At 37.8% G+C, this 16,137-nt stretch overlaps 1 protein-coding gene across 1 annotated transcript in view; it reads left to right on the forward strand.

Annotated features, from left to right (window-relative positions):
• Positions 1-14,973, forward strand: part of EIF3H (eukaryotic translation initiation factor 3 subunit H) — a 95,886-nt gene extending 80,913 nt beyond the window's left edge. Inside the window, exons 4-8 of the mRNA XM_041769409.1 lie at positions 1,241-1,340; positions 2,547-2,696; positions 11,129-11,249; positions 13,208-13,340; positions 14,750-14,973. Coding sequence (XP_041625343.1) covers positions 1,241-1,340; positions 2,547-2,696; positions 11,129-11,249; positions 13,208-13,340; positions 14,750-14,847 — 602 coding nt within the window. The 3' untranslated portion in view covers positions 14,848-14,973. The remainder of the gene's footprint in view (positions 1-1,240; positions 1,341-2,546; positions 2,697-11,128; positions 11,250-13,207; positions 13,341-14,749) is intronic.
• The last annotated feature ends 1,164 nt before the right edge of the window (positions 14,974-16,137 follow it).

Consider the following 16,137-nt stretch of genomic DNA (forward strand, 5'->3'; position numbering starts at 1 on the left):
GAACTAGACCAGATGTCTAACAAACCCCAATTGCTAGAGTGTCTGGCTCTGTACGTGACTGACCAATCATAACACAGTGTGCCAAGTTTTTTTATACCTCTGACAGCAGCGTACAAAACCTGGACTGTTTCTTAGCACAAAGATTTTTTTCTTTTCGGCCTATTTAATGGTGTTTCCTCAAGCTCTCCAGACCAGATGTTCTGTGCTGTATCAGAACTGTAGGCAATTTAACAGCTTTATAGCCTTCCCCCTCCCCAAACACTCACAGTTTGCCATATCTGGCAGACTTGCATATAGTTTCCAGCTGAGAAGTAAATGTAACGTCCTGAGTATCTGTCAGAAAAAATACTAATGAATACGATCAATCTTATGAGCTGCCCCAAAATTGTTTCAGTATGTTAACAATTGGATTACAGTAAAGAACAAGTTGTTAAAGTGTACTTATATTGGCTGGAAACATTGCATCATCAGACCTTGATGAATTTTCCACTTGTTTCAATCTATTTTGGTTTTCATTTTATCACCTATTGCTAAAAGTTTCACTGTGTTAAGTTTCAGACAACATGAATGTTAACACAGGTTTTAGGCGAATATTGGCATGCCGGAGCCGTTATCATGCAGCAAGTGCTAAGCTCCCTTACTCATGGAGTGTGTAAGCAGCTAGTTTTGACCAAATAAGTTTCTCTGAAACTAAAAAGACACTTTTGTGATAGCACTCTTTGGTCATTTTTAGAATCTCTTTTAACTAAAAAAATTGGACAATGATTACTAGGGTGGATAAACTTTTGTTCACAGGGCCATTCATTTAAATTAGTCCACTGAATTACACAAGTACACGGTGTATTTTCATATTTAATATTCATTAATATTTTTCTTCTAATTATACAAGATGAATATAAGCTGGACAGAACATAGGAGATGTTTAATTTTCATCAAGATTTCTGGATCAAGCAGACGAATAGGTTTAAAAATAACTGCATTTTGAATCTTCTGTTTTTACCTTAGGGAGGAAGTTACTCTACCTATTACAAGTAGGATGATAGGGTTCCTATGTTTTTTCACTTAACTATTTGCTATATGATTTGAATCTGCTTCAGACTGAGTTCTGATCATTTATTTTGATCTTCATTTTGCAAAGATTGTACGATTAGTAATAGTGTGCCTCGAACCAGTGTCATTCAAGCAAAGCACTGGCAATAACAAAAGTGTTAGTAATTTCTTTCTCTTTTCCTTATTTGAGATCCCATAAAAACTGCCCAAGGGTCTCTCTCGCTGAAAGCATACAGACTGACTCCTAAACTGATGGAAGTTTGTAAAGAGAAGGATTTTTCTCCTGAAGCGTAAGTGTTTGGGGGGCTGTGAGGCGTATGGTAAAGCATTGGCTGTTTTCCTCTTAAGATTGTAGTTTGCCACATTTATTGAATCCTTGGTGGTGGTGGTGTGGTAATGCTTTTGCCATGTGGACTGTAGAAGAGTTTTGCATGGCCGAGTGCCTCTTGATTTCTCCCTTTCCATGTTTAAACTGTTCTTTATGGAATGTCTCATCTGTTGTTCACACTGTGTATGAATTCGGTTGGAGGGGGAATTAAATAGCTACTGGATTTGAAGATATAAATGATTAAGAAAAGAGAGAATGGGATGAGTGACCAGTGGCTGTCATACTGAGCTCTGTGTCAGGATAATTGTGAGCTATATGTCTTATGTTCTGAGTCCTATTTCATGCAGGTGGGGATGGGAAAGGCATAAATATTTTAAGGTATCAGTAAGGAATGTGGCATTTTGGAAATTTTATGGGTGATAGATATGCACAGAATTAATTGGTAAAGCTGTTTTATGATTTTTCATAATAGCATTGGAATATTTATGTTAAAATTTTTTGAAAATTAGAATTCTTTCATTTTCTGTTAATTAAGGGCATTTTGGTTTCTTATTAAAGTTAGCAGCTTTGGGACAGGTTTTTGCTAGTTTTCCAATAGCTTTTTAAGAAATTAGGTTGCAAAAAATTTTAAAAGCTAACTCATGAACAACTCCTGGGTATGGTAGTTAAAACTAACTTATGAGAAACCGTTTTCTTGCTGTATTCTGAACTATTGTATATAAGATAACTGTGAGTGTTCTGCTAGTTGTTAATTTCTTTAGTTTGGTAGACTTTTAAAATGGAACTTTCCAAGAACTGCAGTATTTCTCTTTTCCAGCTATTTATTTAAATGTTTTAGATAGAAGTTATATAACATAATTTCCCATGATATTTACATTTTAGTATCAATGAAATTTTGAAGATACCTGATTATAAAGAAAGACTAGTTTCTTCTGCCAAGAATCTTGTTTTTGGGGCTTTATAGCTCAAACTTGGATTGTTTTCAATGTTATTCATATCATTCAGCTTCAGCTTGACTGTAAAACTAGTTTCTCTCTTTTTTTTTAAAAGAGTGCTAATGAAACAGAGATCCTGGAGAGGGCCTGTAATTAGGGAAAGATGTATGAAATAGTCAATTTAACACTTACTTCTGACCACCAGACTAAAGTATTTTTAACACGCTTCACAGATTGAAAAAGGGAAATATCACCTTTGAGCACATGTTTGAAGAAGTGCCGATTGTAATTAAAAACTCACATCTGATCAACGTCCTAATGTGGGAGCTTGAGAAGAAGTCAGCTGTAGCAGATAAACATGAATTGCTCAGTCTTGCTAGCAGGTAAGTGGCCCTGTCTAATGAAAAGTCCTTTAAGAAAACAACAACAACAACACTTTCTGTGAAAGATTCTTTCAGTTAGAATTTAACTCATGGACCAAGAAAAAAAATTACCCAAGTACATTTTGAGGTTCTTAGGACTTGTATTACGACACGTAGTACTTGTCCAGCCCTGCTAAGAATTCAGGAAAAAGGCCAAACTGATAAACAGTGTTTGAATACTAATAATACTGTTAAAAGAACCCTCTGATGCCTTTGTTGTATTATTTTTGCTTTGATACGGTAAATGCCCATGAGGGAGGGCTCTTTGGGGGAGGGGGTGCCTAGCTTTATTGTACACTGTCCTTAGAGGATTATGGTATTATGTCTGGATGTTCAATAATGCTGAGGAATACCGTGAAAAATGCAAATGCTTCTTTGTTTTACTGGTAGCACTTGCCCTTGTTCAGATGCAGACTCTTAGTGAATTTCCAATGTGGCTTTTCAACTAAAATTAGAATTTTCCGAATCTGACCCTGGCTTTTGGTATCTTAGATGGGGGTGACATAACTTCCTCCATTGTGACTGGTTTATTTATTTATTTATTTATTTATTTTTTTAATTTTTATTTATTTATGATAGTCACAGAGAGAGAGAGAGAGAGAGGCAGAGACACAGGCAGAGGGAAAAGCAGGCTCCATGCACCGGGAGCCCGACGTGGGATTTGATCCCGGGTCTCCAGGATCGTGCCCCGGGCCAAAGGCAGGCGCCAAACCGCTGCGCCACCCAGGGATCCCATTGTGACTGGTTTAGCTATCTAGTTGCTAGATATTATTTATTTTATTGGTAAAGTGCTGACTGATGTTCCAAATAGATTATTTCCTTTATGGAATTAATGTTTCTTTTCTATCATTTATTGCTCTTAACAGAAATATAAGCAGAATCATCTATAGGTAGCTCCTATGAAATCCCCTGTAAGCTTGATCTTGGTGATTGTTTTGTGGTGGGAGTATGCTAGCAGCAGACCTGTAGAATGAAGTTAAATAGAGTAGTAGGTAGTCAGTATGCATTTGTTGAATGACTGGAAGAAACAAGGTATGTTTTCTTAAGCAACCACTTTGGAATAGAAGCACAGTTGTTTATCAGGTTTCTCTTATCCCAGATAGAAACTTGTACAAAAGAATCTACAGACTTTGTACTTCTTTGTTATAAGACAACTAGGGTAAACCCAGGAGGACCAGAGAACCCAGTGTTGTTTTCTGTGCTCTGGGGTGGATAGGACTGTGCTTTAAGTGCCACTTTTTATTGCATGAATCCATCATATGGGCCACTAGAAAGTCTGTAAGAGGAAGGAGATGGAAACTGCATGAACGGAGTGCTGAGTAATGCAGCCAGCTTGCAAGGCTAATTTGGCACTGAAGAGTGTACTGTTGACTGCAAACATATATTCATAATAGTCCTTTAATTTGTCTCTTTTAGAAGGTCATACTTTTCTTTATTGCTTTTGCAAACACACTCAGCACACCTGTACTTAAAGCATTGCGCTAAGAACATTTCTTTAGTGTGCAAGGTTACAATTTGATGTATTAAGTATATGTAGTTATGCAGTAATTTTAAATTTACTACATGAAAGCATTTGCTTATATAATTTATGCCTTCACCTTTTTCCAAGTTTATTGAGCATACAAAACAAATATAGCCTCTTTGTGCTTTAAATTACCAATGAGCTGGTCCATAATGTCTGTTTGTCCAAAATAGCATTTTTCAAAAACTTTATTTAAAACATTTTATTTATTTATTTGAGAGAGAGCATGAGCGGACAGACTTCCGTCTGTCCAGGGCCTGGGAGGGCCTGATCCCAGGACCTTGGGACCATGACCCGAGCCGAAGGCAGACACTTATAAGCCACCCAGTTGGCCCCAAACAGCATTTTTAATAGTCAGGAAAACATTCCCAGTTTGCCATAGCAACTAAGGTCTAGAAAAATGTTTTATTATAGTTTTTATCTTCTGTATTTTAAGTGAAATTGAAAGAGGGGCCCCTTCTTTTTCGTGTGAAATTATTTAAAAGGTAAATTTGTGTTCTTGTTGGAAGGAAAAAAATAAGGCAAGCAACCCTGAAGCAGTGCCTATACTAACGGGCTATTGTATTCATCCAAACTGACAGTACTGTTTTATAAGAATGAAATATAACCTTTGTACATCTCCGATTTTAATTCTTTGAAGATTTATTTGTTTTGGAGAGAGAGCATGCAAGCAGGGGGATGGTTTGAGGGAGAGGGGGAGAGAGAGAATCTCAAGCAGACTCCCTGTTGAGTGCAGAGCCTAACATGGAGCTTGATCTCACGACCCTGAGATCATGACCTCAGCCGAAATCAAGAATCGGATGCTTAACTGACTGAGCCACCCAGGCACCCTTCAAATTTTAATTTCCAACATTAATAGCATGATGATAATCAGGCCAGTCACCATAAAATTTTTTCTGAGAAACCATATCAGAAATCATGTCCAAACAGCTCCTCAAATATTTTGCTTGGTCTTGCTTTTCACAACCCATATGTGGATTCCACTTTTTTGGTTTACTTGATAAATTTGTTTTAGGCTGTGAATGAAACATACTACATTTTCTTTCATTTAATTTTTTTTCTTTTTTAGTTTTAATTGTATTTGTTGGAAGTTCTAGCAATGGCTGTTTTCATAACAGCCTTTAAAAAATTTTAAAAATCTGTTACCCAAGTCTTCAGCTTTTCACACATGAAGAAACGATTCTGTTTTTATTTCTCCTTTAAACAAGTAAACTGAGGATGGGCATTATACATCAAGGATAAGGATAAATTGATCCTGCAACCAGAGCAGACTTCTCACCGCATGTCTTGGTTTCACATCTGTTTAAGTGAGCTGTTTTTCAGTTCTTTGTTTCCTTGACAATAAAAGAAAAGGGTATATTACTGAAACTCCTAGCAATAATTCCCTGGTTCAGTATTCTAGTTGAATTGGTACTAAAAAGATCCCCATAAAGTTGTTCTTGGTAATGGACCCAATTCCCTGTGAATGTTATCTGTGAAATAAGTATTATTTTTAATTATTTTTTGTCCTTCAAGATCTGTCATGCAAATTTTTGAGTGTTTCTTATTGGATATATTTCTGAAAAACATTGTAGTAATATAAATGTTAGGAAATGCTTAAAGGCCACATATCTATGCTTGTCTTCTTTCTGCAATTGGATATATCTAACAATATATAATAATATTACTTTATATCAAAGACATTTTTTGGTGGAGAGGGAAGGTCTATTCTAGTAGCACCTTTCTCATTGCTAAAATCAGTATAATCTGTCTCTAGGATTTAAGGTGTGGGAACAAATAATAGCTCTGTCTCTGTATATGGCAGTAACCGTCCTTTATGGTTTTCTCTAATGTCACTACCACCATCACTACCATCTCCGACCCACCACCCTAACTAATTGTGTAATGACAGCATTTCTTGCCAGCTCTCTGAGCCTCAGATCTTCTGCTGGGGAAGTGAGAGTTGGTTCCCCCTTCCTTAAGGCTGTCCGATTCCCATCCATCCTGCCTTCTTGGGATCCAACTTGATTCTTCTATACTCTTTCCTCATATCTTCAGTTGCTATCTGTACTGCTTTTCTGTTAGCTTTCTTGACTTGTTTTTCCCATTAAAAAAAATTGAAAATATTCGGCTCCTTAGAAAAACTGAAAGAGAATGAGCTAATGAACACACATAAACCATTTCCTAGATTCACCACTGATCCATCTTGCCATATTTGTACCTGCTCTTTGTCCATACACATAAGTACATGCTTTTTTTTCTGAACCATGTGACAGTGAATTGCTGACATGACTTTTAACCCCTATTTGACCATACATCTCCCAAAAATAAAAATGTTTAAACTTAAGTCTCCTTCATCTTAAAAAACAAAGTTACAAAAAGAGCACTTTTTGACCTCATGCTGTTATTATCCATTTCCTTTCATCTTTTGGTTCATAGTCACCTGTTTGTTTGTTTTTTAAGATCGATTTATTTATTGGAAAGAGCGCAAGCAAGTATGGGGTGGGGGGTTGGAACAGAGGGAGAAGGAGAGAAAGTCTTAAGCAGACTCCTCCCCCTGCAAGGCTCCATCTCACAACCCTGAGGTCATGACCTGAGTGGAAATCAAGAGTTGGTTGGCTGACTGAGCAGCTACTCAAGCGTCCTGTATTCACCTGTTTTTATAGTCAAACTTCTTAGTGTTCCTTTTCTTCTCTGTTGTCAGAGCTCTCACTAAAGTCACAAAGGGCGACTTTATCACTGTGTTACTGGGTGTTGTAGGCACTCAAACATTTAATGTGTTGATTACTCCTTCCTGAAATAACCTTTCTTTTTGGAGTCTGTGCAACTACAGCTCTGGTCCTTCTCATTCTCCACAGTGAGCCCTCTTTGCTCATCCCTAAATATCATTGTACCTCAGGGTCTGTCTTCCCATGTGTACATTCCTGGGGTGATTTCATCTTATTTCTGTGTCTTTTGCTACCTTTGGCCAGGGCCTCATTATTTCTAGTCCTGATTACTTTCGCAGTCTCCTAACTTCCCGCTTTTAACCTTTTCCTCTTTCATTGTAGTGATCTTGCTAAATGCAAATTGTATGATTATATTACTCCTTTGCTTAACTTTTTGACTGGTTCCCCATTGACCTTAGAATAGAATCCAAACTTCTAGTCCCGGCGTCCAAATCACTATGCTGTGCCTGTTGTCTGCCTCTAGTGATCTTGCTAAATGCAAATTGTATGATTATATTACTCCTTTGCTTAACTTTTGACTGGTTCCCCATTGGCCTTAGAATAGAATCCAAACTTCTAGTCCCGGCGTCCAAATCACTATGCTGTGCCTGTTGTCTGCCTCTTAGTTTCACTGCTGTCTTTCTTCCCAGTCTCGCCCTTCTGGGCATTTCTTCAGAGGCATTCTGTTTTTTATGCCAGAGTGTCCGAACACACTGCCTTCACCCAGTAGCTGCAGTGTCCTTCCTGTTTTCCTTGTCTCCAGATCCTGTTCAAAAACTCAAAATTCAACTGTCAAATAATCTGGAAGGTCTCATCTGGTCCTACCAAACTATCTTTTCTGCTTCCATTCTGTTAGAGCAAAGACACCACTATGCTGTCCTTATCTGTTTGCATTCCCGTTTTCTCACTAGCATAGGTGGAGTTTAGCAATGTCTTACATAGCTTCAGTAGCTGATAGAGTGACTGGCAAAGTTCATATATACTCAGTAGTATCTGTTGAAAGAGTACATTTAGCCGACAGATTATTGTTAAATTTTAATCTTGAAGGAGTTTGGAACACAGTGTGGCTATGCATTCAGTGGACCTGGACATTTGAGTAGCTGCTTGATAGAAAAAATCATTTTAATTGCTCAGCTTGCAACATTGGCCCAGACACTTAATTAGAGGTGAGTTAAAATCAAGCTGTTAAAAAATTAGAAGGAAACAGAAACAAATACTTAATCTCATTTCCAAAGAAAAAGAAATATTTTAAAGTAAAAAAAAAAATGATTCACAAAATTAAAATGCAATTAAATGGAATAAGAAAAATATGAAAATTTAACTTGAAAAAAGCACTTTTTCAGAAAACTGAAACATTTGATAAAAGATTAAGTCATTAGGCCAAGTCACTGGGCCAAGGTTATGTAGATGCTGCCAATCCTAGGATTAGAGGGTACATTTATTCACACACACACACACACACACACACACACACAGCCAATCCTAGGCTTAGAGGTTACATTTATTCATACACGTGCACATGTGTGGTGCGCCCCCCCCCAACCCCCCCTTTCTGTGCTCTTTCTGCTATTTAAGAAGGAACCAAAACTTGCTAATTTTCTCCAGGTTACAGATACAGTCCGTTTAGGATTCATAATGTAACTGGATTACTTTCATTTATTCCCAACATTCCCAGTCTGTTCCTTCATAAACCTGCCCCTTCTCTGAAATGCCATAGCCAACCATTCAGCTGCTCAAGCCAGGAAACTGGGAGTCGCTCTTAATTTCTCTCACTTCTGCCCATTTTTCCCATGCTTACTGCTACCATCCTCATCTAAGCCATCACTGTTTGCTCTGTAATACCACAATAGTTCTGTGTATGTATGAGTGTGTGTGTGTATAGTGTTTAAAGTAGAGATAAGGGCAGCCGCGGTGGCTCAGCGGTTTAGTGCCGCCTTCAACCCAGGATGTGATCTTGGAGACCTGAGATCAAGTCCCAGTCCCACGTTGGGCTCCCTGCATCCCTGCATGGAGCCTGCTTCTCCCTCTGCCTGTGTCCCCCCCCCCCCCCCCCCATGTGTCTCTCATGAATAAATAAATAAAATCTTGAAAGAAAATGAGTATAGAGATAAAATTTATATAATGTAAAATCTACCATCTTAACCATTTTAAAGAGTATAATTCTGTGATTTTTAATATATTTACAGTGTTACCTGTCCTTCCTCCACAACCTGGCAGCCACTCATTACTTTCTGTTTCTATGGATTTGCCTATTCTGAATATTTCATATAAATGGAACCATACAGCAAGAGGCCTTTTGTATCTGGCTTCTTTTACTTAGTGTAATGTTTTTAAGTTTTATTTATGTATCAGGACTTCATTCTTTTTATGACGTAATAGTATTCTGTCATATGGGCATACCACAATTTATCCATTCATCTTTTGATAGACATTTGTTTTTTTCCCACTTTTTGACTATTATGAATAATACAATTTTTAACATACATGTCTGGTGTCTTGTGAGCAAATGTTTTCAGTTCTCTTGGGTATATCTACCTAGAAGTGGAATTGCTGTGTCATATGATAACCTAACTTTTTGAGAAACCACCAAACTATTTTTCATATAGTAGTTGTACCATTGTAAATTCATTCCCACCAGAGTGTATGGGTGTTCTGGGTTCTCTGTATCCTTGCCCGTACTCCACAATCAACTCTTAACTAATCTCCTGGTTTCTACTCTCCAGTCTGTTCTCTGCATAGTAGCCAGAGTGGTCATTAAAATGTTTTAAAAAATTTTTTAAGGATATTATTTATTTATTCATGAGAGACACACAGAGAGAGGCAGAGACATAGGCAGAGGGAGAAGCAGGCTCCCTATAGGGAGCCCAATGTGGGACTCGATCCCAGGACCCCAGGATCATGACCTGAGCCAAAGGCAGATGCTCAGCCACTGAGCCACCCAGATGCCCCAGTCATTTAAAAATTTATGGCAAAATCTATTGCAACCATGTACAACTCAAGGACACCATTTATGTTGAAGTTGTGGAGTCTCATTCACACTAACTGTGGTTGGTGTATTTTGTGGTGCATCTAATGGCTTCCCAGCTGTGCTTGTCCTTTGTAACCTGTCACTGTGCTCCAGACATGCCAGACCTCTTCCTTTTGTCTGCCTAGTTCTTGCCCTGCTCAGACATTCGGCACTGATGCTGTCTTCTGCCTGAAATACTTTGTTGCTTGGTTGATTCCTTCTGATCGTTTGCTTTCAGCCTGTTCCCCTCTGAAGGGAAAGAGATATGGCAACCATACTATCTGTATGTCTTTTTTCTCCTTCCCACTCCCACTCATTTGTAAGCTCAGTGAAGATAGAGACCATGAATGTCTCATTCATGATTGTTTCTCTGTTTGCTAACACTGAAGTGAGATCATAATAGGTACTTTGTCCTTGTTTGAAATGAATGAGCAAATACTATTTGTTAACTAGTTATTTTAAGAATACATATATGTAGTAGCAGGCTTTACTCTGGTAGGAGATAGTTGTAAGCAGAAATCAATGAATATGGTGGTCAGAGTACTAACCGGGAGCATCATTTTCTAAGGTGATTTTGGTAAATGAATTGTAATAGGAATTTCTGAAGAGGAAAAGAAGTGTGAATGACTGTACTACAGATTCTAGGAAGGGCAAGAAGAAAGGAGCCCTCTTTCTTCACTTGGCTTTGCAGAATAAATGCTATTGTTGTTCTTTTAGAACCTGCTAGATAGAGAAACCATGTACCAGAAGTCTTAATGTGTTGGCATGGTCCTTCCTTTCCATGGCTCCTCATTTAAATGCTCTGGAGCACAGTTGGGGAGAGGGTTGTGCTAAGGAAAAAGGTGCAGGAGTACTGAGCTTAAGTTAAACATGGTTGTTCAGAAAATACACATTATAACCTGCTAGATAGGTTTAACAGCCCCTACCCTGATATATGTATGCTCTGACAATAAGAAACTGAGCTATATCAGATATTCTGGTGGTTACAGTTGTGGGTTCAGTATGGAAAGTTTAATAACAAGCTGACTCAGATTCTTTCCTGTCCCCCTGCTTTCATGCATATGTGTGCTCTCATTCATTTGGCAAATGACAGATCAATTTAATATCTCAGGAGTGTTTAGAGCAGTGGCAGAGCTATAGCTTTAAAGTATGATATGTCCGTATATTTACCTTTCAGCAATCATTTGGGGAAGAATCTACAGTTGCTGATGGACAGAGTGGATGAAATGAGCCAAGATATAGTTAAATATAACACATACATGAGGAACACGAGTAAACAACAGCAGCAGAAACATCAGGTTGGTGTTATGGAAAAATTTGACAAACACAATTCATTTCTAAGTATGGTGCTTCAAGAGTTATCTTCAAAACGATCAAAATCATATTTGATAAAGCATTGACTGTTAGCTAGTAACTCTACATCATATTTAATTTATTATCATATATTATTTCTAAGTTGTACTTAAAAATACCTGTTTTAAAGAGAGCCGATGTATTAAGCTCAGATTGTGATGGCAGTGTTATGCAAATAAGAGATACATTTATTGAGAAAATCAGAGGCAAAAGAGATTCTGGAGTGTCACAGCTCATTTCTTTACTAACTATAATTGGTTTGGTAGTGGCTCATTGCAGCATAGTTAGCAATCTTCAGTTCATTTGAAAAACTGAGCAATTGTGATTAAGAGCAAGCAATTTTGATAGGAAATAATAGACCAACTGCTGTGAAATAGATAGTATAATACAGATAAAAACCCCAGAATTACCTGAATATTCTCATATCCACATATATACTGCTGTGGCCATTTAACCTTTTCTTTATTCATGTTGCTTGACGGCCACATGATTTTCACAGTTCCTGGAATATTGTTTTTAGACTGTATTGCTCTGCAGTGTTCTTATAGCATTTGATTCATAGATAAGTTGATTCCAGAATGTTCATCTGTGAAAGCATTTGTATAGGATTACTGTGTGTTCATTAAAATATATGTTAAATTAGGTATTAACTATAGTTTTCAACACAACTACAACTTAAATGTCTCTGAGAATTTTATATTTTTAAAAATTGTTTTAATATCAATATTCATATATAGTGAAATTGGAAATACTTTGTTTCTGCTGTACTGAGGATTTAAAAGAAATATGAATCTATAAAGTATATACTTTTTAACTGAAAAGAAAATGAGTGGTAAAGATGGCAATGGTCAAAAAAAACTTATAAAGGATCAGGGGATGACAAAAAAAAAAAAGCCCTAGCTTAATTCCATTCTCCTGCTGATTCTTCCCATAGGTAAAGGATGCAACCTGGAGTATCAAGACACTTGATTCTGGAACCAATCTTATAGATGTTTTCCAGACTTCCAGCATGTCTTAAAATTTTGCATTTGATGTTCATTTGTACCAGCACCATTCAGTACCCTTTTTAGATTTGTCAGGCTTTTACCCTCAAACCCTGTGATAAGTATAGAAATCTTTGCAAAAAGGAGGGTGTTCTCCTTCTTAAATTTTTTACCACCTTGGTTTCTCATTACCTGACCTTCTAAGGCTGCATGTGGGATATTTTCTCTCTGCTATTGTGAGCAACCCATAAGTATTAATTATCTTGATTATAATTTTCTCAGTAAGTTTGTACATACCTTTAGATGTATCCCCACCTTCTTAGATTTCTAGGAATCTAATTTGACAGTTTTTGAAACATTATCGAAGCTAATATTCATTCTTAGCTATAGAGCTAAAAGCACAGCTGATTAGTAGAAGTATTTACTATAATAACAATAGTGATGATGTTAACAGTATCAGCATCATCAGCATTATTGTTGTTTTGGTCAGTAGGGATAAGTTGAAAAAGTTCCCCAGTGTGGTGATTGATTGCTTTGTTACTACAGTTAAGATGAGTCATACTTATAATGCTGTCATTTACCCCATTTTCCTAAATGCTAAAACACTGCCCTTCACTCACTAATCATGAGCTTCTTTGCCTTTAAGCCCTCCTTTGCCACATAACCAGTTTGCTTTCTGCATGTCATTGGTTATAGACTCTTAAGAGCTCAGAGTGACACAAGAGTTTCCAATAAAGAAATTTTCTTTGTTGTCATATTTATTAGCTTCTTAGAAGAAGGAGGAGTTACCATGGATTACCATTTATAAAACTGAGCTTGGAATTCAGGGCAACGGGGTTTTTCTGATTGCATAGCTGAGGAGGCTTTTTATCTCCTCGGGTAGAGAAAAATAACCAAATCATTTCTTCTCTGAATTTTAGTATCAGCAGCGTCGCCAGCAAGAGAATATGCAGCGCCAGAGTCGGGGAGAACCCCCACTGCCTGAGGAGGATCTGTCCAAACTTTTCAAACCACCTCAGCCTCCTGCCAGGATGGATTCTCTACTCATTGCAGGTATTGTTAGCCAGTGCAAACATGGCTAGTTTTCTCTTTTCCTTAGGAAGCAGAAGACAAGAAGAGATTTATAAACTGAAAAATACATCGTAAAAGCTAGTGTATTTAAAATGGTTGAATGATGAATTCGAATCTAGCACCTATAATTTCTGAAATTTAAGAATTTGTCAGTCTTTGTTATTTCTAAGGTCCTTTCAGTGCTTCTTCATTCTGTGTTTATCTAAACATTTTTGAGATGGCATTGTAAACTTTCTAAAGTGGAAAGATTTTATTTGAGTCATCTTTCATAGAAACCAGGGGAAAATGTTTACGTTCCAAAGCAGAAGATCATTCAGCTCAAGCTGCTTGCTTTTCATGTTCCAGCCCAGCCCCACGTCTGCATGTGGGTGTTTGAACTGAATTGGATTTTCTGACTGCAGGAAAAGGATTTCCCTTACTTTGCCTTACATTGTAGCAACAGGAATGCAATTCTGGATGTGCTTTGGGAGTATCTACCATTTAATACTGCCTTTTAGTGGTGGAGTCTTATGTCCTATGTCAGGACTTGATTTTGCTCTTATTTATCTGTAATAACCTTATTTCTGTATAAATGTTGCTAAATACTGTTTGATTCAATCAGCCGGTTGCCTGTGAGAGATTTATTAGAGTGAAAATCCTACTTAAAGAAAAGCTGATATTCCAGTTTCTCAGTTCGGCTTATACATTTTCAGTGTGTGTAGAGGGGGGTGGGGTCAGATTCCAGATTTTTTAAAACTTTCTAGAACACATATAAATTAAATTTGGGAAACCAAGGCACATTCCTTACTTAACATCCAGTTCAGGCGGAGTTGTATTATATATATAAAACACCTTGCATGAATGTTGTATCAGATTAGATAATGAGTTTTAAGACTTAAAGAGCAGTGACAGAGCCCTTTCTTCATGGGGACTCTGTTTCTGCTCTGTCTTGGATTAGAAAAGGAAATCTTAATATTTTCAGAGAACAGCCTGACAACTCCTGCACTTGTGCACATCTGGGTCAGGTGGGGCCATTTCGTTTGTAGTTCTGTGATTTCGCATCTCCTTTGTACCTGGCTGAGGAAAGTCCAGTGCTGTTTTCCCACTTGTCTTAGTACAGCGTGTGTCCGATCTCCATGGTCACTGCCTTCTGAACAGCTAATGTGTATGTAACCACTGTAATTTTTCTTCAGTCTCCATGTAACCAAGAGTGGAAGATAGCTTCTTTTCAGAAGAATTTATGTTCTTTATTATAAAGGTGGGGACAAACAGAATTGATTCCTATAAACTCTTGATTCAAAACAAAATTTTGATGACTCTGTATTCTGATTTTCTTGCTTGCCTAGTGTTCTAAGTCATTTTGTAATTTGTGGAACATTATGACTTTCTTTCTCACTTTCCCCAATGCACAGGCCAGATTAACACTTACTGCCAGAACATTAAGGAGTTCACTGCCCAAAACTTGGGCAAACTCTTCATGGCCCAGGCTCTTCAGGAATACAACAACTGAGAAAAGGAAGTTTCCAGAAAAGGAGTTAACATGGACTCTTGAGATCACATTGGGGCAATCCTTGGAAGAAATACATTTGTGTATTGAAAAGTCTTTCTAGCTAATAATAAAATAAAAATAAAACAACCTTGACTGCTTGCTTATTTGATTTTACACATAGTATATATAGCTTGTTATTTTTGTTTTTCTTATACTATTTATCTCCACAAGATAAAACAGATTTCACCAGAAGCTACATCAAGCTCAGACCTAGGGGCTCCCTCACCTTTGCTGCTACATCTGAGGTGCCACATTTCAACATATAGTCCAGTGCTACTTGTCCTAACTCCTGACCCAGCGGCCCTGGCACCTACAGTGAATTCTTTACCTCATTGCTCCCAAAGTAGTGCCCCTAGAAGTCCAGGCTTTGTGAGCTTGCCCAGGCAGCCCTCATCCTCAGGCCTAGAATTGCTTGGCATGCTTCTCATTGCTCCACTTTTTTCACTTCCATAGGTAGTGGTCAACCAGTCCCCATGTTCATGGGTCATCAATCAGGCACGAGAATTTTTTTTAAAACTTTCATCCAAAAAAAACATATTTTGTATGAAAATGAAATACATTCTGTGTATATATATATTTTTTTATTTAGAACTTGTTTATCTTTTCTATACGATGAAACATGCTGACAGCATATTTTCTAAGTGGGGAGAGAAGAATTGGAAAAACAATACTACTTTGAGGGAGGGGGAACCTTTTAATTTAATATTTGAGAGATAATCAAGGGGGCACCTGAGTGGCTCAGTTGATTAACCATCTGCCTTTGGCCCAGGTCATGATCTTAGGGTCCTGGGATCCAGCCCTGCATTGGGCTCCCTGCTCACAGGGGAGTCCCCTTCTCCCTCTGCCTCTTCCCCTGCTCGTATTCTTTCTTATCGTTGGCTCTCTCACTCTCTCACTTTCAAATAAAATCTTGTTAAAAATAAAAAATCCTGCTATTTGTAACACCAAAGTAAGTGAGATCTACAGTTGGTGGAAGTGTGTCTGTGACGCTCTTATTTAGTGATTCTCACCTTGAAGACATGGCCCATAGGAAGACAAAGAATGGGTAAAGGATAAGAAGAGTTGAGAAACCCTTCCCCCCCCCCCATATTGTTTTGGAGGTACCCCTGGGGCTCCAGGATCAAACAGTTGGATTGAAACCTGACTCTTTTCCTCTAAGGTGTCCTTAAACTAGTTGCTTAGTCTCCCTGTGCCTCATTTTCCTCATCCAAATTAGATGAGAAAAGGAGACAAGTGTATTACCCTATAGGG

This window comes from Vulpes lagopus, chromosome 9 (assembly GCF_018345385.1).
Source record: "Vulpes lagopus strain Blue_001 chromosome 9, ASM1834538v1, whole genome shotgun sequence".
Classification (NCBI taxonomy): domain Eukaryota; kingdom Metazoa; phylum Chordata; class Mammalia; order Carnivora; family Canidae; genus Vulpes; species Vulpes lagopus.